Source organism: Saccostrea cucullata, unplaced genomic scaffold (assembly GCF_032062105.1).
Source record: "Saccostrea cucullata isolate Sc308-1 unplaced genomic scaffold, CSIRO_AGI_Scuc_v1 ctg381, whole genome shotgun sequence".
NCBI classification, from domain to species: Eukaryota; Metazoa; Mollusca; class Bivalvia; order Ostreida; family Ostreidae; genus Saccostrea; species Saccostrea cuccullata.
Genome location: NW_026925537.1, coordinates 17,058 through 41,768, shown reverse-complemented (window position 1 = coordinate 41,768; position 24,711 = coordinate 17,058). Strand labels below are relative to the sequence as shown.

General features: G+C 33.0%; 1 protein-coding gene across 1 annotated transcript; it reads left to right on the top strand.

The window, feature by feature from the left end:
• The first annotated feature begins 724 nt into the window (after positions 1-724).
• On the top strand, positions 725-24,093 carry LOC134269149 (protection of telomeres protein 1-like). The gene is made up of 12 exons (XM_062751370.1): positions 725-1,001; positions 3,377-3,516; positions 6,308-6,448; positions 6,846-6,953; positions 7,301-7,374; positions 17,661-17,796; positions 18,029-18,527; positions 18,677-18,839; positions 19,822-19,848; positions 19,994-20,064; positions 20,779-20,873; positions 23,715-24,093. Exons 1-12 carry the CDS (start codon positions 872-874, stop codon positions 23,904-23,906), a joined length of 1,776 nt encoding a protein of 591 aa, XP_062607354.1. The 5' UTR covers positions 725-871; the 3' UTR covers positions 23,907-24,093.
• The last annotated feature ends 618 nt before the right edge of the window (positions 24,094-24,711 follow it).

Genomic DNA, 24,711 nt, shown 5'->3' with positions numbered 1-24,711 from the left:
TGTGTCACAGGCACGTAGCATCGTTTTTGAACGTGGGGGGGGCAGACAATTATTTTTTTACTTTCCTGCAAAAAAAAAAAAGCCCAAACTCGAAAACCCTATCCTGTATAGGCTTTCGTAACTGGTAAAATGAGTACCTATATCATCTTGCAAAATAATTTTTTGGGGGGAAGGTTGAACTTTTATGAAACAACATTTAAGTCATTACCTTGACAAAAAACTTTAAATTTTGAAATAATGCTTCGTATATATTTATAGCACCGCCGAATCTGTTTCTTATTCGGAACTGGTCAAACAACTGTACCTATGTGAAGTATGAAAACCCTTGGTTCAACTGTTCAAAAGTTTTGGCCAAGGTTAATGTTGATATCTTTTTGGTAAAACTCCATATGGTCAAGACCAAGAGGTCAAATGGTGGTACCCAAAAGAAAGGTCTTATCAAAAGGAATACATGTATCTGTGAAATATAAAAGTTCATTCATGTAGCTCCAATCAATCAATTTGTTTTTTTATACAATTATTAGATTTATAGCTAGAATTTGACTAGGACTTATATTGGCCTTTAAAAAATTGCACTATATCCTTTTTTCTTGACTGCCGAATAGTTCCTGGAACGGGTGGAATTTTTTTTTTTCAAGCGTGTTAAAGACGTTGACAAAGATATTACCCGCCATATTTGACTGATTTGGTTTGACAAACTAAGTCTAAGAATCTGCAGTCTTCAGCGATGACTAGTGACAATAAACAACATAAATTCAAGAGATCTGTGTATTTTTAGTCAAAAGCCTACACAGAATTCGTGTCACTCTGTTCATATGGCCTATGGAATTCTTTACAGGTGTATGATCCCTGACGTTGCACTGATTGAAAGATGGCAAGTAAAAAGCAAAAGACAGCAGAATACACGTACACAAAGCTTGCTGACCTACAAGCAAACAGTATTGTCAACGTGTTTGGTGTTGTTAAATTTGCCAGACCGCCAACGAAAACGCGAGGATCAGGTATAAATTTACTGATCTGTTTCACTGAACATGATGAAGTACCTCATAACTTGGTTCACCATTGAAAAATGTAAAGGATTTTATATTATTTCTGAATTTTCTCAAAAATAAAAACAATGCTTTTCTTGTTACAATAAGTACATATTGAATTTACCATTAATATGGTAAATTCAGTGCAAAGTTGGTACCTTAGCATAGGGCTTGTAGTAGATCTCGCATCCATAGCAAGCCTTACTTACATACATGCCAACTTTTGAAAATTCCCATGGGGGATTTAGCGCGTGACGACAATTTTCAAAGCTTTAAATTCGCGACATTTTGTCGTGAAATTAAATGATTATGAAATGATTTTTTTTTATTTATAATATTGATATCACTTATCAATAAAACTCAAGGATTAATTTACCACAAAAAATGTTTTTCTTTCCAAAATTGAAATATTTTTGCTAAAATACTGGTGCCTCTCTCACTAAAGAAGGGGTATTTAGTTACATATATATAAACAACTTTTTTTCTACCAGGACAGAATTTAGTGAAAAATTGAAAATTGTACAACTTTAAAATCATTTTTTTCAAAGGCTAAAAATAAATGAGGTGTTGATACTGTAAAGTCCTGTTTCTAGAAACATTTTTTTATTTATATTTCAATTAATTAGAAATTTAATAAGATATTAAATTTACAGAAATTTATACCACCTATCCAAAACAGAATTATTTTTTTTTTTATAGTCATGAAATTTGTCAGGCTTGATGGTGCCATGTGGGTATTTCCTTAAGTCATGCACATAGATCTACCTAACATATTACTTTTGGGAGAAGGGAGGGAAAAGAAATTCTAATTGACATACACTTGATTGTTTCATCTTAATTTTTTAATAATATTTTAACTGGCAAACTTTACAATATTTTTCATTTTTTTCATTATAGGTAGATAAAATCAGCAGCTATGTTTTATTAGTTTTCTACTTTCGTTTTCAAAAAACGATCTCTTTGGATTCCGTTTTTATTGTTTGATTTGCATTTTATTGTCTTTAATTTATATTTTTAATAAAATGACAAACAACTATCTTGTTAATCTATGTGTTTCACCTTGCATACCCTTTAAAACTAACAAGATATATCCCTAATTGCCCCAAGCTATAAGCTTCTTGCTCCAGTGGACAACTTCGTGCGTTCAAGCGTGAAGTGATTTCCTGTGTCTAGGCCTAATTAACATCTGGTTAAATAAACAATGAAACTTATCTGTGTGCATTGAATAAACAAGTCTGACATTGTTATCCCGATTGTCAAAATTCAGCGGTAGGGAATTACTTTTAAAATCGGAAATTTTGGTGATTTTTTTTTCAAATCGGGAAATAAGGGCAATTTTGCTTTCCCGATCGGGAAGGCGGGATGAAAGGGTAAAATCGGGAGGATCCCGCCTAAATCGGGAAAGTTGGCATGTATGTACTTACGTAGTATGCATTCTCAGATGATTTGTTTGGTCAATACACTAAAACTCCGTTATAATGAAGTAACAGGGACCTATGAAATTACTTCACTATATCCATAATTCGTCATATCCGTATAAGGCATTCATTCAATTCATATACTTGGGGATCCAAGATAACTTCGCAATATACATGAATTAGCAATTGCAATATTCATGTTAATAGTAATACTAAACCGTTGGGATGAGGGCACTTGTAGTTTTACCTTCAAAAATACACCAGAAACGTTGATCTACCACTTCAAAGCGAAAAACGTCACGTCGCATGACACATCTAGACTGTGACATCCTACGAGAGCTCGTCAGGATTCACAGAAACAGCCGAGCATCTAGTTGAAACTATAGACCTAGTGCAATTTTTGTTGAAAGACATTGCAGAGTTATTTTTTGTTTCTTTTAAAGATTTCTACAAGCTGAAAGCCTTTTATGCTCTATGTTTTATCTATTCGCCCAAAGGGTGTTGGGAAGCAAAGGAATTCTTGGAAGGTTTCACACAAAAATTTGCTTGACATATATACAGATTTAATTCCAAATTTCCTCTGTTCTTACATGTTAGTCTGTTGAGCTATTAACTGTTCAATTGGATTGAAACATGAGCCTCTGACAGAAGCAATTTGAAACATTCAAATAGTTTTGGGGCTAAGCCCAAATTTTCAATAGCCTTTATTATGTCTAGCCATGCAGAAAATGTTAACCCCCCTCCCCCCACACCCATCTAAGTTAACTTTTTCAGATATTTGTCAAAATGTTAATGCATGTGGCACATAAAAGTTGATAGTAATGCTGCTGGTTCTGACTTTTCCTGGCATGTAAAATATTTTAAAATCATAAAAAAAAGCCTGGGAAACATCAGATATTTCAAACTAAAAAGTTGATATCTTTTCAGATTATAGTATGGTCTTAAGCATCATAGATCCATCACTGCATGAGAATGATCAAAAGTTGAAATGTCTGTTGTTCAACAGAGAGAAAAATAGCTTGCCTTTCCTTGATATTGGTAAAATTGTAAGGCTGCATCGCCTGAAGGTATGCAAAAGTTATTAATATTTCGATTTTCTTTCTTAAATATATTTTTCTCTGGGTAACCATACTTTGACAATGCCCTTTACATAGGTAGGGTTGCTCAGCTGCTTTGATAGATAATGGAAAAATGAGTTAACATACTTGTATTATGTTTTCAGTTCTTTTAGTTTTACATAGTTAAAAACTCGTTGAAGTCATTTCAAATGAAAAGAAAACCTCCAAAATATTTACATGTAATTGCTTAATTGTCATAAATTAAATGCGTAGAGGTTTTAATCAACGTTATTTGGTTTTATGGTAGTGTAAGTGTACAATCATGTCATTTAATCAGTGTTGATTTAAGGTACATGTATATGTTTTAGAATGATTAGCTGTTTGATTAGTTACAAATGACCCTATTTTATTAGGGCCCCGCAAGGATTTGCGGGTGCCCTATAGTAATCACTCTGTCTGTCCGTCTGTCCGTCTGTCATTCTTCCGTCCACAAATTTTCTGTTTTTTCTTAATAACTTTTTTTATGGTTGCCCAATTAAGATCAAATTTGGTATGGTAGTTCAATAGGCAGAAAGACATATTTTGATGCTAAGTTTGTTTCTCTGTCTCCTGGTTTGGAGCTGGGGTGGTGGGGTATATTCTTTAACTTTATACAAGAATGCCTTGGCAAAGAGAGATAAGTGCTGAAGATGTTTCCATTGTAGACTGAATGCTGCTATGAGTCCCTTGGGATTAATTAGCTTTCCTCCTGAAGAAAATCCAAAGCATTATCTTTATCTGTCACATTGAGATTAATTACAACCCCTGTCTGCAAATGAAGTTTGTTTTGAAGTTCAGTCAATTTGAACACTCTGAAATGTGGATTTAGATATAAATGTTTATACTTTCAGAGTTCCCGAAACGCACCGGTCCACCGGGGATCCCCGGTAAATTTTGAATGGGACCGGTAAAATTTAAATTTTATCGTTCAAAATGTCCGACGGTTTTTTTTACAGACTGTATAACAATGACACATAATTTTAACAAAATCATTTAATTCAAGATTCAATCAGCGTGCAAAGCCAAAGAAATTTCAAAAAAAAAAAAAACGTCAGTGGTGCGCCAGATTATTCTCGTGCATTCTTGTTTAAATGTAGACGGTGTATGTCTACTATAAAAGGCTACATAATAAAATAATATTCTCCATAAGTCTGGAAAAAAACCCTGTCAAACAAATATTTTTCCTTCTTAATATACACTCTGTAGTTCTGACAGTAAAAAATGTGGCAATTTACTTTCGTTTTGCAGGACGAACTTTGCAGGGTTAACATGGTTAAGATCAAGCCAAGTTGCCAGCTATTTCTGCTTGATTATAGACAATTTCTTACCATTTTTATTTTCTCTGTAAATTAATTCATTAGAATTATAAATGTAAAACTAATTTTTGGATTTTTTTCCCCATGCATTTGTTAGCATTTTATACAAGCGCGTTTTTCCCCGTTTCTAAAAAAAGCGGACTAGCTGACTTCATGTAATAAAACGACAAAAATGTCACTTAAAATCATCATTTTCATGATTAATTTGCATATTTTTATATTATTAGTACATATTTCTGTATAATACATTCTTAAGTAAAACAATCAAACAAAAGACGTCATGTTGCAGATTTTATTTTAAAAATAAAATATGTCAGAAAGGACATAATTTTTATACGATGAAGCCCTGGTCATCATACACTGTCAGCGACGTCTAACCCCAGATACATAGGCCTAATAGAAAATATTTTAATGAATTAATAAAAAAAAAAAAACGTATTTGCTAACTTTTCATTTAGATGTCCTAAGGTCTTCCTGATCATGGACTACAGTGGCAAACTGGTAAGACAAACTGAATGGGAAATAGAGAGAGAGAAAAGGAATAAATTAAAGAATTTTTTTAACTGTTTGCATTACTTTTAAGTGGATTTTATTTTATCTAAAAAATTAATGTCCGGTAAATTTTACATTTGTCAGGTGAATTTTAAAAATTTACAGGACAATTGTCCGACAGATTTTTGACTAGTTTCGGGAACTCTGTACTTTATTTTGGTTAAAATACCTATACAATGAGTTATGATTTCATTGAATTCTAAAAACAAGAAATAGATTAAAGAAGACATATGTTTTATTTTTACTTTTTTTCCCTTATGTAAATTCAAGAATAATATTAATTTTTAAGGTAGTTGGATTAAAAAAAAACATTCTAATATTAATACTGAAAAAGTTCTTATTGTAATTTTAGAAGAAAATGATGAGAGAGGTACAATTAATCCCTTGGGATTAATTATCTAGCCTGCTGAAGAAAATTTAGTAGGCCTATCTTTTTCTGTCATTTTAAGATTAATGAAAACCTTTGTCTGCAACTGCTGTTTGTTTTGAAGTTAAGGTCAAGCCTTCATGATACATGTATTTGCATTCATTGAAGACTGGCATTTTATATAACACTAACATAAACTTCATTATTGTTTACATATGCATTCAATGTTAGGTTGTTCTTTACTGCCTAATGTAAATATACAAGGATCTAATTTACAGGTTTTTGGATATTTGTCAGGAATTATGTTGAAAATTTTAAGAATTGACAGTTGCCGTTGGTTATTTCTTCATATATTTTTTAATCATTCTGTAAGCTGCATCCTTTTAATTCCACCCCATGGCGGGGCCCTTGCTGACGGGTCAGTTTTCTAGTTAAATTTTAAGATTATCCAATTTCATGGAGAATGTTTTAGAATGACCTGGCTGTTTGATTAATTTTGAATGACCCTGTTTATTTATATATTAAGATTACACAGTTCCATGGAGATCTTCAGGGCCAGAGTGGACCTGGATTTTCCTGGCTGGCTTTTGATGAAGACAAGGAGTCTCCCCTAAGGCCCGTGTCATCCAGCTCTAACTTCACCTTCACAGAAAGTGACAAAAAGATGGTAAGTTTTATGCTGCCTTGAGTATATTATGTCTGCCATTTTTTCAAAGCAAAATATAGGATCTCTTTTCCTGGTGTCTGTTCCTCCATCTATCTGATAGATAGAGAGCATGTACAACATATCTAATTACTTCTACTAATTATAATTACACATAAATGAACTGAAGGTTTGTTAAGTGAAAAAAAAAACTGTTGCAATATTAGTTATCTTGAATCTTTTGAGATTGGTTTACAGTGTATTAGAAATTTACTTCAGTAAAGAAAGTTATACAGGAAGGATATAAAGAGAAAAGTCTAGAACAATAAAATGGTTATTTTGAAACATATATATTAAAGTTCACAATCTCTAAAATCATGTTAACTTGATTTGATGATTTTTGTGCTGTTTATTTTTACAGGTTGAGGAACTTCGTGATTGGGTGGCTACACTGAACGACATTCAGCATCCAAATAAAACCTGCTTTGCAGACATGAAACCTCAACAGTATTATGATATCTATTGTCAGGTAATGTTTTTATTTCTCGTCATTTTAATCAATTGCAGAAGCTAATCGTCTTTATTGTAGAACTTGGCACAAAAGAAAAAAGTGTTTGCCAGTCTTCTTAGAAAAGAGAAAAATACAGGTTTTATAAACTGTATCCTATTGTAATTTTTTTTCTTTCAAAAATTAGGGATTAAATTATCAGTGTTTAGTACATGTAATATAAATTGGACAATTTTTAGAGCTGATTATTTTATACTGAATGCAGCAATTTGTTGCACTCCTGTTTTCATTAAGAGAGTTAACTAACACTTCCAAAATGCAAGTAAATATTTATGTGTTCAATGATTTCTTCTCTAATACATTTGTAGGTCCTGGCTACATGCATTTTAGAGGAAAATGTAGGTTTTATGTTACGTGTATGGGATGGAACCAAACCAATGAAGTAAGTGTAAGTTAGCATGGTTATGGCAAAATATTGCTTGATAAACTAAAATAATGTTAGATCCCTTGGAGAAAAATGAGACAGAGCATGAAGTTTCGAAAAAGAACAGGCTAATCAGGAGACTTTGTGTCTGCTAATTCAGGAAAAATTTGAAGAAAAAGCAGATGGAGAAAAATAAATGTCAACCTTGACCTTTCAGCTTTTTGCCTTAAAGTCATAAGGGTCTTTTTAAAGAAATTTGAGACCTTGAGTTTCTTTAAAGCTTACAGAGTGCTAAAGTTAGCATTTGTAAACTATTGTAGACTTTGTTGGATTGTCTAAATTTTACAGGTGTGAAGGGACATAATTTTATGCATTCACTCTTATCTACAAAAGGAAAGATAACCTTGAACCCTAATTATTAAATCATTGAGATTGTGACTTTGTGGATGCTTGATACCCATGAATTTCACAAATATTAAGCCACCAGGAAATGAAATTACATGTACATATTACATAGTATCAATGCAATATGTAAATTTCTGATTATGGTCTTTGATTTCTTGACATGAAATCCATTTAAAAAAAAGATCATTGTAAATAAAATTTCATTGCAAATCTTAAAGAAAACTAGTGCTAATTGTAACGGGGACCGTTACAGATGTTCCCCAAACGCTCCCCAACTCCCTTTTGGTGCCATATTCCCTATAAGCTTCATTAAATAAGACAAACTCTATGCATTTGAGACTTTAACAACGTTTACCCAGAAGTGTACCAATTTCATTCAAATTTTAGCATTGCACGCATGCTCACGTGAATGCATGTGCGTAATGACCATATAATCTTGTCTTTACAATCTATAGATTTTAATATACTAAATATCAAAGTATTAAATCCAAACGTATTAAAAAATACGCTAATTCAAGTGTATTTTTTATTTTACTCATTTCACGTGCACGCACGTGCTCACATGAGCATGGTGACCATACTTTCTTGTAGAAGTCCATTACATCTATCTATGTTCTAAATCCCACCCCGTTTAGTTGAACACCAAGGGAGTTATAGCTGTTCAAAGTTTCAGCCAATCAGATTGCAGCGCACGTACATGCACGTGTATGCATGTGCATGGTGACCACGTCTTCTTGTAGAAGTCCATTATATCTATCCATTTCCAAATCCCATCCTGTTTGGTTGAAAACCAAGGGAATTATAGCTATTTAAAGCATCAACCAATCAGATTGCAGCGCACGTGCATGCACGCGTTTTCAAAATAATTGCTATATATCTTATTGTAGGATATCCTAATACATGCCTATATTCAAAATTTCAAAGGATTTCGTCAAAAAACAAGAAAGATATTGAGACTTTAGTTTCAGCCAATCAGAGCGAAGCGCACGTGCATGCGCGTGAGATCTTGCTTTTTTGACCACGTCATCTTGTCTATGCTTCTATAATATACTTCTAATATGAGTTTTAAAGCATATCATCAATAATTTAAATAGTTACGTCTGTATCAATTATATTGGACATTTCTCGTGTTGCACGTGCGAGCTCTTGCAAGCACACGTGCATGCACATGCTTTCATGATATTTCTTTTATTACGGGCTGTAGATCTCCCTAATGTATGACTATGTTCAAAATTTCAAATGATTTTATCAAAAAACAAGAAAGATATTGAGACTTTAGTTTCAGCCAATCAGAGCGAAGCGCACGTGCTTGCTCGTGCGATCTTGCTGTTTTGACCATGTCATCTTGTGCATACTACTCATATATCCTTACATTATGAGTTTCAAAACATTTCGTCTAAAAATAGAAAAGTTACTGTTACATCCATTATATATTGGTCATTTCAAGTTTTGCACGTGCGCGCTCTTGCAAGCACGTGCGCGGAAAATGACCTTGATTCCGCAAATCTACATAACATGCCTACTTACCCTAAAAAGGTTTCCCCTTAATCGGATGTGTACTTTACAAGATCATTCGCGGACAAAATTTTCCCGAGAAGAAAAATAATAATAACTAGAAACGAAACTCGTTGCGAGCAACGAGGCAACGAGGGGTCTTCCGTTCGATTCAGAAAAAACAACGTAAAATCAAACTGAAAAAGTGATTTTAAAAATCGGACACACGGGGGATCGAATCCGGGTCGCCAGCGTGAAAATCCATTGTGGTACCCATTACACCTTTGGGAACCCGCTTCAAATTTAACATTCGAATATCGCGAGATTGCTTTTTTTTATTCCAACATACATTACACTTTTTTAAAAAATTCAGTTTGGAATTGTAAAATGACAGCCAGCTTGCCAAACTTTTGTCAAGATGATCACATCGGAATTTGTAACTTGAATTTTAACAGTAATTTTTAGGATAGATAATCTATTAATGATGAACAGATGATACAGTTTTCTTTCCTTTTTTCGATATGTATTCAACTTTTTATCTCATGCAACTCCATATAAAGGCATGCCAATGTTATATATTTCTGCACTATTGTCGCCATTTGTCTACTACTAAGTCGGGTCACGATGCATTATTTCGTGCCAAACGTCACAAGTAGTTCTTAACGCTATTCCTTTGAAATGTTTGATTTATTTAATGGATGTGATAGCCTCAATGAAAATTAGAAATGTATGTTCTTATAACCAGAATTTCGAGCGTTAGAAAGTACGAGAATATTTATCTCATTATACAAATTTAATTTCGTATACGGCCAAGTAACAATAAAGCTGTGAATTCGGTAAGATTTTCCACGAATTTTGTATCCTGTTTACCCCCAGAGTGGAGATGAGTTACACGTTCATGAAAAGACTGGAATGTTTCACTGAAAAAAAAAATCACTCGCCCTCCCACGGTCAAGGAATCTGATACTATTTATGTCAATAAATTGCATTTATTACAAGAATATTCATATAACCTTTAATAAACAATCTTTTAAAAATGTTTTTCTTATTTTTGTCTTTTCTATTCATTTAATATGTCACAAGCCTGTGTAAAGAAAAATAAACAGAAGTCAAGTAATACTTCAGAAACATAGTGAATATTAAGTCAAGCAAGTTTCTTGAAAAGTATTATAACCATGGTTTAGGATACGTTTTCCCTGGTGCAAAATAAAAGACTGAAGTCATCATATTTCCACTTGTAGTCATGTTGTATTCTACTTTGAGATGCAGACAAAAGCGATTTCAATAGAAGTTTGAGGAAACCTCATGTTAAAAGTATACTCAATGCAACGTAATTGCGATGTAGCAATCAAAAGAATCCTTTACGTTTCATAAATCTTTTTGGTAGAAGTTTCGTTCATCTAAACGCTCAGCTGACCTTCTAGAACCCGACTTGCTTAATGGCAGAGTTTACCGAGACCGCCGCCATCTTGGACACGCTTCAGATTTTTAAATGCGAATATCTAGTGTGTGGATTGATCAATTCTTAGATAAATTATACATTAGGCCTTTCCAGTAAGGTCTTAATTACTATTAATTATATCAAAGAAAAATATTGAAAAACAAAAAAAGTTGAAAATGTGTACATTTTGAATTCACTTCCTGTAGCGACCGGAAGTACTGACGACGCAAACGAAGGCAAAATTGCACATCTATAACTCATGGTCTATCATCTCTAACAAGTCTCCAGTTAATATCTTTAGCCGTTTTCGAGAACACTCGAAGACAAAATTGCATTTTAAAATCAGGAAATTGCCCATAACTTGGCACTGGTACCGAATTTTCCAACAAACGGAATTTTATATAAAATTCATATAATGACCTATAATTCCTGAAATTTTCATTGAAATCCACCGAATAGTTTACGAGAAATCGCCTGCACAAAATTTTGTCTAAAAAAAAAGAATAATAATAATAACTAGATGCGTTCTTGTTGCTGGTGCAACAAGCAGGTCTTCCGACCGACTTCTCTTTTGCAATTTAGTCTGCGTCAACCTAAGAAATAGATTCCATAATGTATTTTTTCGTTTACGTTCATTTACAGTAGTTTCTCAACACAGATCGTGATTGTTCCAGGTATTTCACAAAATATATCCAAATATAGCTTTTAAAAATCGGAAAAATTTTCCACACATGTTCTAAAAGAGTGAAAAGTAATTTGCAACTGAAAAAAGACAAAAACAAAGAAAAAATTTGGGGAACTCCCCGAGCGGGATTCGAACCCGCGACAGTAAGACAAAGTTTGGTTCTGTCATATCTTTGCAATAAACGCACGCATGAAAAAAGTGAAAACATATATAAATATCTTTGAAAACGCTCTATAAACCCTGTAAATCTGAAAGAAAAATATTGAAAAACAAAAAAGTTGTAAAATGAGACTTTTTGAATTCACTTCCGTTTGCGACCGGAGGTAGGAACGACAAAAAATGAAGGACGTTCGGCACATTTACATGTGATGCTCTTTCATGTCCATAAGTTTCAATGTCATATCTTTAGCCGTTTTCGAGAAAACTGGGGTACAAAAATCCATTTAAAAAATACAAATTTCCCCAAAAATCGCGAATGGAAGCAAATTTTGAAAAAATGAAAAACACGTCTGGAGATATTAATGTGATGCATCTTTCCTGTAAAAATCTTTGAAATCCGTACAGTCACAGCTGAGATATCGCCATAACTATGAAAAAAGAATAATAATAATAATAATAATAATAGGAAACCGACGGAAAACAATAAGGTCTTCCGAAGGAAGTCGGAAGACCTTAATAAGAAACAATAGAATCACTATAAGGTCTTCCGTGAAGACGGAAGACCTTAATAATAATAACTAGAAACTCTTGTTGCTACAGCAACAAAGAAGGTCTTCCGTTCTCCTCTATTAATCTGTATGCAGAATGTTTTTTTTTCTATTTTAAAAAAGACAGACATATCATAAACTAGTAGACTAATTGTTCAGTGAACAATTATCGGCCTTTCCACCTTTTTAAGCATTTCAATATCATTTGGGCTGAAGAAAGTAGAAAAAAGCAAAGAAATAAATTAAACAGCAAAATTCTCATTTCTCTACAAGGATTTTAGATCGGGCTCGTACATGTAGTTGGTCTAAATATACTCTAAACAGACTTCCTGGATTATACGAGTCGACTCGGGGATAGCCACGATTTCAATGATCACGCAAAGAGAGCACGTTCAAAACATTCTAGCACGCTCCTAGGTGCATATATCAGCTTGAATGAGATTGTTTTCGAGTTAAGATGTAAGGGGTAGGGTCTGATTAAAATTATGATATACCTAATAATATGAATAACATGCATTTGATCTGCGCATCAAGACGGAAGCGTAAGTGAAAACGTTGTGAAATGTCCCATGTGTACCTGCATCATATGTGCATTATACATGTATTAAAGAGATGTTTGAAAAATATCCGATTTGAGTTGTTTTATGTTTGAAATGAATGGCGATAAATTATTTAAGACCATGTGAGAAACATGAGGGAGAGATGCAAGGCAGTTTGTAATTACAGAAAAGGAAAACAGAGAATCGGGTTCGGATTTTAACAATCCTGACCGAAATAGGTATGGAATATGTGTGTGGATTAAATTCATTGTATGTAGCATAAATAAAATTCCAAATAGGTATTTTAGATGGGAAACACAGGGAAGAAACAACGTGTATTGCTTTTTACTATGCTGAAAGTCGCTATTTCTTATAAGATTGTGTTATTCTAGAAAAAAAAAATCAAATTTCAAATGAAATCAAGATTCATTCAATTAAAATTAAATCTTAATAAAATTGAAATAAATTCTACATACCAAAGAAAGCTAGAATACTTTGTATTAAAATGTCGTATTAGAGCAGGAGAATCAAATGATATTAACAACAAATGAAGAAATAGCCAATGCAAGCTTTAATTCATTTTATGCCCATCAGAATTTAAATTTCAAACAGAAAAAAAAATACAGTTTTTGGCGATATTCCGTAGAATTTCATTATACTCAAGAGACTCACCGTAAAACTCTTAGGACACTTTCTTTAAGGTTTCTTCTACTCAAATCCTTTATCTTATGTCGATCTGTGTTGTCTTTTCAGAGGTAAAAGTTTTTTCTATGTTGCTATTGATTTTTTTAAGGGACGGGAGGGGGGGGGGGGTTATTTCATAAGCATTTGTTAAAATGAGAGTTGTTAATACCTCCACATACTTAAGCTTGATTGTGACCTTTTGGGTCAATGGGGTCAAAGGTCAAGGTCATTTATCAAGGTCAAAGGTCAAGGTCATCAGAGAGAGAGAGGTAAACTTGAGATTAACACTTGAAGCTGAATCTAGATAAAGGTAATAAATATTTCTTTATTACTTTTTGAGTAAGGGTCAAAGGTCTCATTTTGAGGACAAGAAATCACGTGACCTGAAGAAAGTAAATTTTAAAAGAAGATATTTGAGGTTACTCTAGACATTTGCAGTCTGAATAAAATGTCCCAAAATCATTTCAAATACTTTCTTATAAAAGATATTTATGGGATAGTACGATACTCAATTTATGCAATTTTTCTCTCATAATTGGAAGTCGTCATTTTTCTTTCCAGTAGGACTACATATCTCGAAACTACAAGTAAGATGCTATAAGGTAATACTAAGAAAGATTCCATTAAGAAAAAATTAAAATTTTGATTTATTTGATCACTTCCTGTGACAACCGGTAGTCTACTCCTCAAGGTCTACCATCCCTATTAATTTGTTGTTTTAATCTCTTACCGTTTACGAGATCCAGTTATGATAACTTCTGATATTGAGGTCAGGAAGTCACGCGACCGGAAGTGAATTTTACTGAGATATTAGACATTACTGTAGACATTTGCAGTCTGAATAACATATCTAAAAATCATTACAAATACTTTAACTATAAAAAAAATTTAAGGGAAAGAAAGATAATCAAATTATGTAGTTTTCCTCTTTTAACCGGAAGTTGTCATTTTGTTTCCATTGGGACTGATACATTTCGAAACTTCAAATAAGGTGCTATAATGTGATGCAAAACAAGTTTCAAAAAAGAAAAGTTGATTTTTTTTATTTCTTTGATCACTTCCTGTGACGACCGGAAGTGACGGCGGACGATCTTACCCCAAATGGGCTCGCCTCCTAATCAAGATCTACCACTTGTATAAGTTTGGTGTCTTAATCTCTTTCCGTTTACGAGATCTAGCTATTATAACTTCTCATTTTGAGGACAGGAAATCACGCGACCGGAAGTGAATTTTACAAAGATATTTGACGTTACTGTAGACATTTGCAGTTAGATAGAATGTTCTATCGTTAAAATGATATTGTCCTACGGACCCGGTTTAACGATAGAATTCGTTCCGTGTTTTCATAATGTAGCAAAAGAAACACGGGCGATAACTCGCATAGTGCATTTACAAAGAACAATCTAGAGAGTTCCGAATGTAAACATGGAGGTAATTTGAATCGAGAGAAAAACGTTGAGAAAATGAATTGGATTTTCGTATTTATATGGATTATTTTTTGGGATGAAAGGCATAAGCAATCTCAAGAAGGTTTGTTTTGATTATTTTGGTAGTTTTTCCCAGTGCAAATAATTTTATATTCTTCAAAATCGTTTCGGTGCGATTCTGCAATTTTTTGCTACATTACGAGTATATGGGTGGTATTCTAACTGTGGTGAGGGCCTGTACCGAGACACAGTTAGATTATTCTAACTAATTTGCAGTCTGAATAACATATCCAAAAATCATTACAAATACTTTATTTATAACAAATATTTATGGGAAAGAAAAATACTCAAAATATGTAGTTTTTCTCTTATAACCGGAAGTTGTCGTTTTTGTTTCCGGTGAGACTGATATATTTCGAAACTACAAATAAGATGCTATAATCTGATGCAAAAAAAGTTTCATGAAAGAAAAGTTGAAATTTTCGATTTCTTTGATCACTTCCTGTGACGACCGGAAGTAACGCCGGACAATCTTAACCCAAATGGGCTCGCCTACTTATCAAGATCTATTACTCATATAAGTTTCGTGTCTTTATCTCTTATCGTTTCTGAGATATGACTCAGACAAAATTATTTTGAAAAAAACGGAAATCGGACATAGCTGACGACCGGAAGTGACTTTTGAAAAACTGAAAACTACATTTGAAAGATATTTTCACTCTGTATTATCCCTGAAAATTTCATGAGAATCTGTCCTGTCATCTCTGAGAAATCGTCGAAAAAAGAAAAGGGGAAAAAAATAATAATAATAATAATAATAAAAAGAAACAGTAGAATCACTATAAGGTCTTCCGTCTGAAACGGAAGACCTTAACTAGATGAAACTCATTGCAAGCAACGAGAGGTCTTCCGTCCGATTCCGGAAAGAAAACGTAAAATCAATTTGAAAAGTAAAAAAAAAAAAGATTTGCACACAAGGGGGATTGAACCAACGTCGTCACATGAAATTCCAACGCACTAAATATTACGCTATCGGGACCTCTACTCTAAATCTACTTGTATATTTCATTGATACAGTGCTTCTCTCTTAAAATTATGAAAGGCGGGTCACTATTCAAATCTTAGCGCCAAACGCCATGAGTTAATCTTCGCCCCTTTTCTTTGGAATGTTCTATTAAATAGGAGTGATAGCTTTAATGAAATTAAATGAAAAGAACGTTCTTATAGCCTAAGATTCGAAGTTTAGAAAGTATGTTTAACACATTTTACAAATTCCATATTGTACATATGCATGTAACACTAAAGCGGTGAAACGGTTATGAATTTTTTTCAATTTCCTGTTTATCCTCAAAGTGAACCATCCCGAATAGTTAATCGAAAAAGGTTGAAACGTTTCGCCGGAAAACATGGCTCGCCCTACGACTGTCAGGAATCCGATATCGTTTATGCTCAATAACTTGAATCAGGTCTTTGAGACAAGAATGCTAAAATAAACTCCATGAAGCGATCTTTAAAAAAAAACATTTTCTTATTTTTGTCTAATTTATTAGTTTAATATGACACAAGTGTGCATAGGAAAAACAGTGGTTAATATTTATATTGACAAAATTAATTGATATTCTTTTTTGAGAAAGCATTACTTATAAGTATGATTTAAGATCTGTTTTTCGGCGATGCACAAGAGATATTAGGTATCGAATTTCATTTGCACATTTAGTCTTTTCTTTTTCTACTTTGAAAACCAGCCAAAACCAATTATAGAAGACGTTAGTTTGACACAGAACTGCAACATAAATACGACGTGACAATCCAAGTATTCCTCTGCCTTTCATTTATTCTTATGTTACTTTCGTTCAAACAAATGCTCGGCTGCCTCCGTAAACACCTATTGCGAAATGTCGGCGTTGACAGAGACAGCCGCCATTTTGGACCCGCTTCAGATTTTTGAATGCTAATATATAGAGTTTAGTCTTATCACCATTCAAACAAATTATATAGTAAGCATTATTAGAAGGGTTTCTATAAACAAGCTTAAAATAAATGAAAAATACTGAAAAACAAAAAAGTTAGAAAATACGATTTTTTTTAATTTGCATCTCGTAACAACCGGAAGTACTGACGACGCACGAAAAGGTGATTCTGCAAACCACAAAGTCATAATCTATCATCTCCAAGAAGTCTCCAGTTCATATCCTAAACCGTTTTCGATAAAAAGGGGCGACAAAATTGCATTTTAAAATCAGGAAAATGTCCATAACATGGCACCAGAAGTGAATTTTCCAAATTTTGCATCGGAAGTAACAACTTCATATTATAACTCATATTTTGTGAAAGTTTCATGAAAAACCGCTGAATAGTTTCCGAGAAATCGCCTGCACAAAATTTTGTCAAAAAAAAGAATAATAATAATAATAATAAGAAACAGTAGAATCACTATAAGGTCTTCCGTGAAGACGGAAGACCTTAATAATAAGAAACAGAGTAAAAACAATATGTTCCCCAACTTCGTTTGGGGAACATAATTAGAGTAATCTTCACTAAAACATTTTCTGCAAGAAATATATTTTTTCACCCTGACCTTTTAATCTATAAGAATAAAAAGGAGTCTTTCTTAAGTCAATAAGAGTTATGATGTAATAATGCATTGATAAGCTGAAGGAAAAAAGAATTCATCTGGAAACCATTATTTTGCATTGCCTGAATTTCTGATTGTAACTTTGACCTTTAAATCAAAAGTTTTCTTTATAAAGTCTTATAGAGTTGTGATATAAAATTACATTGAAAAAGCTATAAAAAAAAAAAACCACACAAAATCATCTATGTCAGAATCAAACAATATATTTTCACCCAAAAATATTGAAGACATGGAGTTATAATCATAATGGGCAGTATTTCAATAACGAGGTTATCCTTCCTTGACAGTCCTGTACGAGAATTTGACGTCTCCATAGGGGAGTTCACTGCTGATAAAAGGCAGGATTTGCTGGACGTAGCGGGACATTTTGCACTGGATGTAGCCTTGTATGATGATCATTATGAAACTGCAAGAAAAATCAAGGTCTGGTCATAAACATTAGCTATATCAATGTTAACGTATTTAAATGATTTTTTGTTGTGCACATGTAAGAATTCTTATTTAAAATTTTTGGAGGACCTCTGTCTCCCTGGAACTATTAGGCAAATTATTAATAAATTTGCTAATATCACAGTCTTTTTCAGATGACAGGCTTTTAAATTATTAATTAAACATCTTTTTTTCATTTTCAAAATCCTTTTATTACACCAAACAGCCAGGACAGTTTATAAAGTTAAACAACCTCCATGCTGCCACCTTCGTATCGGCTGAGAACCGACCAGAAATGTCGGAGTTACCTATGATAGAGCTGGTCATTCACCGCGGCACAGCGTACGGTAGAGGTGTCCATGTTATAAAAGATGATTTCGATGGAATCAAAACACTGAAAGAAAGACTTGAGAAGGTCACAGCAGAGGTCAGGAGAAGAGGAGATTCTGAAACTTCAGAACATTCCAATTCTGCTGCCAGGAAAGTTACAGAAGTGGTGGATAATTCAGGGAACTGTAGGAGTCCTAATGGCAACCATGACATATCAACCAGTCAGCCAGCAATAAACTTGTCTTCTGACAATGCTCAGGAAGTGACAATGGAGGTATCATGTGACCGTATAGACCAATCACAACCCCACAAGAGTTTCACAGGAGAACAAACCCACCACTCAAATTCGCAGCAGTCACAGAATTGGGCTAGATGCATGATGCAGACATCAACAGGTTTGTTTAGGAAATGCAGAACTAAGCTCATCACTGAATTTACAATAGCTCTGGGAATGTTCATGTTTATTGTTTTTTTAAACAAATTTAGTCAGGCAAATGCCCCAGTATTGTTTTCTATTTAAATAACTGCTTTTTCTCCCTTACAGTTGTTCTGAATCATCCTCATATCCAGTGTACAAATATTAAGGATGTACTTTCACACAGCGTGCCTTATAAATTCAGAATTCTGGCAAGAGTTGTAGACTTCTTCCCAAGATTTAACATACCAGAAGACATCTGTAAACTGTACTGCCCAGAGTGTAACTACTTGTAAGACTTTATTATTTATTTTTTCAATGACTCTACTCAAATGCAATCTAAATCTACATTTTGAACCGAAAAGTTAATTTTTGTTTTAAAATATTGTTGGTATATGTATATTGTCATTTGAAAAAGAAAAAAATTAAGGGAGTGTGAAATAAAAGTGCCATTACTGTATATGTACACATGTTAGTGTACACTCGTATTTAGATGAAAAACAGAACATAATGTACATGTATCTAAAACAAAAATTTTCACCTATATTTTATAAGTAGCCTTTTTGTCCATTTTGAGAAGAATATTACATGTACAATGAAAAGATCTAAAATAAAACCTGATGGGAAATGATAATAGTTTTGGAAGGTTAAGGTGTCTGTAGTAAGTAAGTAAGTAAGTAAATATTTTATTATCGTGACGTGTATACAGTTATTTTTAACAAACATTATACAATTAAACATAATTTATGTTCAACACCCGCCCCATCGGACCTATAAGTCACTTTTAGCAATTTATATACATTACAGTTTACATGCGTGTGATTTTTATTTGTCTTATATTATAGGCTTTTTAAATAAAATTTGCAGATTGACGAGGGAAGTGAGTTAACAGATATTTAGAGAGAACACTTAAATCATTATAATTATGTAAATTTGAAATTCCAATATTTCTTAGAAAGTCCTGTCTACAGATTTTATATAGATTACATTTAAAAAGAAAGTGAAGTTCATCCTCTACTTCATTCATATCACAGAGGTTACATATTCTTATAGTTTATAAGGCTGTAATTTTGTGTCTATGAAAAACAATTACCCAAACCCACCTAGAGGCTAGTACACATTTACATTTTACCAGTGTTGATTGTTGAAATAAAACATTTAATCTGTGGTCTTTCACTATTCAATACATTTGCGGTATATCGTTATGTTCATGGAATGTTACATGTTTTGGTATAACCATTATTTTCCTTTATAAATTCATTTTTTTTTTACAGGTGTGATGTCCCTTTAGAAGAAAATGGGTAAGTTTAAAAAATAATAGCATTTTGTGAGTTGTATTCTTGTTCTTTCTCTTATATCTATAATTTATATTGTTGCACTGCCACAGTAAATTAACCTGAGAAGACTGATAATGTTGCAATTACTGTTATTTTCAATAACTGTTAGGAAAACTACCTTGAAAATTAGCAGAAGAGGAAGACAATTAAAGCATTACCTATGTCCTGTCTGTAGTAAAGGTAAGACTAATTTTAGATGTAAAATATAGAAACACACTTTTATACACTCACTCTGATGGAGTGGGGCTGTAATGTTTTACCCATGTGTGTTGATGCTGGTCTGTTTGTCTGTCCATAACAAACTCTTGACACAGTTTTCAGGGCAACTGCTTGAAATGTTTTAGCACACTTTTTGTTTAGGCATGCTATATGGTGGGATTTATTTTTATGTGGATCAGAAGTCAATTTCTCATTTATCCCTGTGTCTGTGTGTAAACTTGTGTATATTCACATGAAAGCATATTTTCAGCAGAGCAGAGGTATTGCTAGTGAGCATTGCCTCACAGACTTCCTGTTTCCCAGAAGGTTAAAATTCCATGGAACACAATTTGTGTTCAAACTGCAAATGGAACATTTCATGGAATTCTTGGAATGCATAGTGTTTTAGGTTATTTTAAGTATGTTTAATTTCTTTGAAAATATTGTGATCATGCACCAAAATAGTGTTAAATGTTCCCATGCAGAAAAAAAACTGTCTGAAGTATTAAACACATTCATTCACAATTGTGATGATATGATTCAGATTTTGCATGAAATAAATATAGATAATAATAATAATGTTCATACTTTCTACATTGAAGAATTTATATATTTCAGATTCCCAGTTTGAGTTAGAGTATATTGTTATTTTTTTCCAGATTCCCAAATTGAATTAGAGTATATCATGTATTTCAGATTCCCAGTTTGAGTTGGAGTATATCTTTATGATGAGATTCTTGCTGAGAGATAAAACAGGAGAGATCTTGGTCAACCTATGGAGGAAAGATGCAGTAAGCAGTGTCTTGTTTGTTTTATACCCTCTTGAGCATTATAAATCTCAGCAGTAGATTTTTACCATGTCCAGTGAAACTGGTTTTTAAAAAAATCAACAATTCATGAATAGTTCATATTCAATAAACATCCTAGAGAAACTAGCAAAATTACACAAGACAATTTAATTTGCCATGTGGCTAGACTTTTTTTTTATATCTGCATTTTTGACTGACTCCTCTTTGACCTTTAACACTAATCAGAAAACAAACCATTCTTTTGATTTATTCTTTTTTTTTTTTGAGTAATCAACAGAATGATATTCTCGCCTTATGAATTCTGAAATTAGCATTTTTACATGCACTTGGAGATCGAATATGGCAGCTAACACTATGCTAATGTGATTAACAACCAAAAGATACACATAAAGAGTGATTTTTAGTCAAATTTTAGAAAAATATCAGAAGCAGCAAACAATGATCAATTATGAAAATGAACTGATACCTCACCATTGTTTTTAACTTTGACCTTAATGATTTTAACTGATTTTTTTCCTGACATACTTGGCAACAAAAATTCAAACTCATGTTATATTAAACTGCCACTTTGGCAATCATCAGGAACTCCAAATATTCCACACCTAAAGTAATTGTGGTTTCCTATCTTGGAATACTGTAAAATCATCATTGTTTGTGCAGTGATTGGGTTAAGCACGCGCCCTGCGCCATAGTCGCATTAAATTTTAAAATGTCACATTAAAATTAAAAACGCTGCGCCATCGTGGCGCATATATAATCATGCACTACATACTTTTAAACTTTGAGCTTTCCCCCAAGCTTTCCCACAACAATCGCTGTCAATTTACGCTTGAAAAAAAACAGTATTTAATGTCGTTTAGTTAAAGCGTTCTTATGACTTTCTTTTCTCCAGTATCTAATCAAACAGTTACGTGTTTTCTGATTGGCTAACCCGTACGAAATACCGTAAACTCAGGAGTGCAGCATTCTGCATAAAAAAATACCTCGTATCGATAAAGGGCAGACATTTCTTAATTTTAACAATCTTAACAAACAGGATTCAAGTAAATTGGTAGAAAATGACTCGGAAGAAGTATAACATGCTGACAGAACAAAATGGAGATGAATCTGACGGTAAGACTGATGATGTAGTCTCGCAGGAAAAAACCAAAACGAAAACTTAACATGAATTAGAGGGAAGCAGTTTAGATCTTAACCAGGCTTTAAATCATTTTAAAGATGTCAAACATCGGAGACAAAAAATAAAGAATTAAAATTAAATTGCAGTGTTTATTTATTTTCTGACACTTGAGAATTTAAATATACTAATTTTGTATCTTTTAATGTCATCATTCAATAATTTGACAATTTCAATTAAGTAAAGTCAACTGAAATTCTAACAGCAACTAATCAATTGCAAGTTTGTAACTAGGAAATGTCCCATTAAAAAGTATGTTTGGCGCATTGAATTTTGAAATGTCACATTGACACTGACTTGGAGTGTGCCATTGTCACATTTACTCCCTAGCTTATCCTAATCACTGTTTGTGGGGGATCATTGTTCATGGATTTTGTGGGTCACCCATACCAACGAATTTACATCCCCACAACATCCCCACAAACGTTAATTAGGTCACCTGGGGCCCGTTTTACAAAAGGACTTACGACCAACAAATTTAATTCTTCACATAACTTTTTAATTAACTTTATATCGAAAATTATTTTAAACTTTTTTAAAGGAATGTGGAAAGATATTTTTACAGAAAAAATTTCAAAGAGAATGATTAATTTTGCAAAATTTTACAAACATCTAAAGTTTTTGGTCTTAGTCGTAAGTTCTTTTGTAAAACGGCCCCAGAGCTGAAGGCTTAAGTGAGCTCTTCTGATCACATTTTGTCTGTCGTTCATCTGTCTGTAAACTTTTCACATTTTCGACTTCTTATCAAGAACCACTTGGCCAAATTTAACCAAACTTGGTACAAAGCATTCTTGGGTGAAGGGGAATTTAAATTCTTAAAATGAAGGGCCAGGACTTCTCACAAGGGGAGATAATCAAGAAAAAAAATAGGTTGGGTACATTAAAAATCTTCTCGAGAACCACTTGGCCAGAAAAGCTGAAACTTATGTGGAAGTATCCTGGGGTAGTGTAAATTCTAAATTTTTCAAATTTTGACCCCGGGGGTTGGGTTGGGCCACAATAGGGTATCAAAGTTTTACCTAGAAGTATATAGGAAAAAAACTTTAACAATCTTCTTCTCAAGAACTACTTCGCCAGAAAAGCTGAAACTTATGTGGAAGCATCCTGTGATAGTGTAGATTTTAAATTGTCCTAATTATGACCCGTGGGATATGATTGGGTCACAATAGGTATTACAAGGGGGAAATCTGGTTAAGAATAGCATGGTCAAAGCTTCTGAGGTGAGCCATGTGGCCCATGGGCCTCTTGTTATGTTAACATATTGATTCACTGAACCTTCAAATTTAAGAGTGACCCACAAAATTATGTCCCTATGAACAGGTCAAATTTTGCTTATCAACGAACATTGAAACCCCCCCCCTCCCAATTTAAATGGTTCCACAGTAGGGCAAAGATTTCTAACTGAATATCACCTTTTCAGTGATGAGAACATTTAAATATTTGAGTGTTAATACTCAGGATGTTCTTCTTGCAAAAAAATGTCATTCTCAAGTATATTTTTATTAGCATATAAGTATATCAGGCAATACTAGCATTCATATAAAATCTGCCATGTTCATATATACATGTACCAAACACCTATCTCAAGAAAAATAAGAAGTTGAAAAAATTTGATTAACTAAGCAGTTATTCTCTTTTTTTTACAGGTGACTTTTTTCCAGGATATAACTCCAGTGGAAATGCTGACAGAATCAGCTTTGTGTACTGTGATAGAAAACTGTCTAAATGCTATCTGTGATCCTGACAAGAGTGACTGCCCTTGGTTTGAATGTTGTGTAAAATCCTACAATACCCAGATGGGAGTTCGTTATCAGATTTTTGACACCTGTTTAGCATGACATTGTTATCAAAGATAAATTTTAAAATGGTGCTTTAGTTATTGTCATAAATATTAATTGATTATTAAATTTATAGGGAATGAGATCTTGGATTTTTTCCCAGAAGATGACAATAAATACAGGATTCTGAAGGATAATTGATGTACTTCTCAGTATATTACCATGGAATTTAGAAATTGTTACATTTCACCTTGGTGCTTCCCTCTAGATTGCTCCAAAAATTTTTAATTGTTAAAAGCAAAAACTTGCATAAAGGTTATATGCAAGTTTTGAAGCATATTTTAAATGCTGCAGGTAACCTACACAGCAAATGAAAGCAAAGGATAAAAGTTCAAGCAGCTTATTCTTATAAAGTATTTCTCTTTCAAATATATGATGTATTAATCATAATTGATCCTGCAATGCATATGGATTTGTCATAGGCCACATGCATCTAAAAGACTATTGAATAGATAACCTTATCCAAACCACAATTTTACAGATAAGTTGATTATTCTTGACTGTAACCTCTAGTTTCTCTTTATAATTCATGAAATTAGCTTGAGGTTACATTATATGTACCTTCAAACGTTCCCTAGTAATTAACTTTTGTGCTTCCATGCTTCCAATGCAGATAAAATTTCATTGGCAGACCAAGTTTTATGAGACACCTAACCAATGTATTACTGCATGCTCATCAAAAACAAAAAAAAAATTTTTACAAACCCTTTAACGAAATTAAATAAAATCTACCTGAAACGTATTTTTTTAAAAAGCATACATTTTAAATGTTGCATGCATAATTATTATTATTATTGCAAATTTT

Coding starts and splice junctions, on each gene's coding strand:
- LOC134269149 (XM_062751370.1), top strand. CDS start 872: ATGGCAAGTAAAAAGCAAAAGACAGCAGAATACACGTACACAAAGCTT. Junction 17,797..18,028: donor AAACTGCAAGAAAAATCAAG/GTCTGGTCATAA, acceptor TACACCAAACAG/CCAGGACAGTTTATAAAGTT. Junction 20,065..20,778: donor ATGTCCTGTCTGTAGTAAAG/GTAAGACTAATT, acceptor CATGTATTTCAG/ATTCCCAGTTTGAGTTGGAG.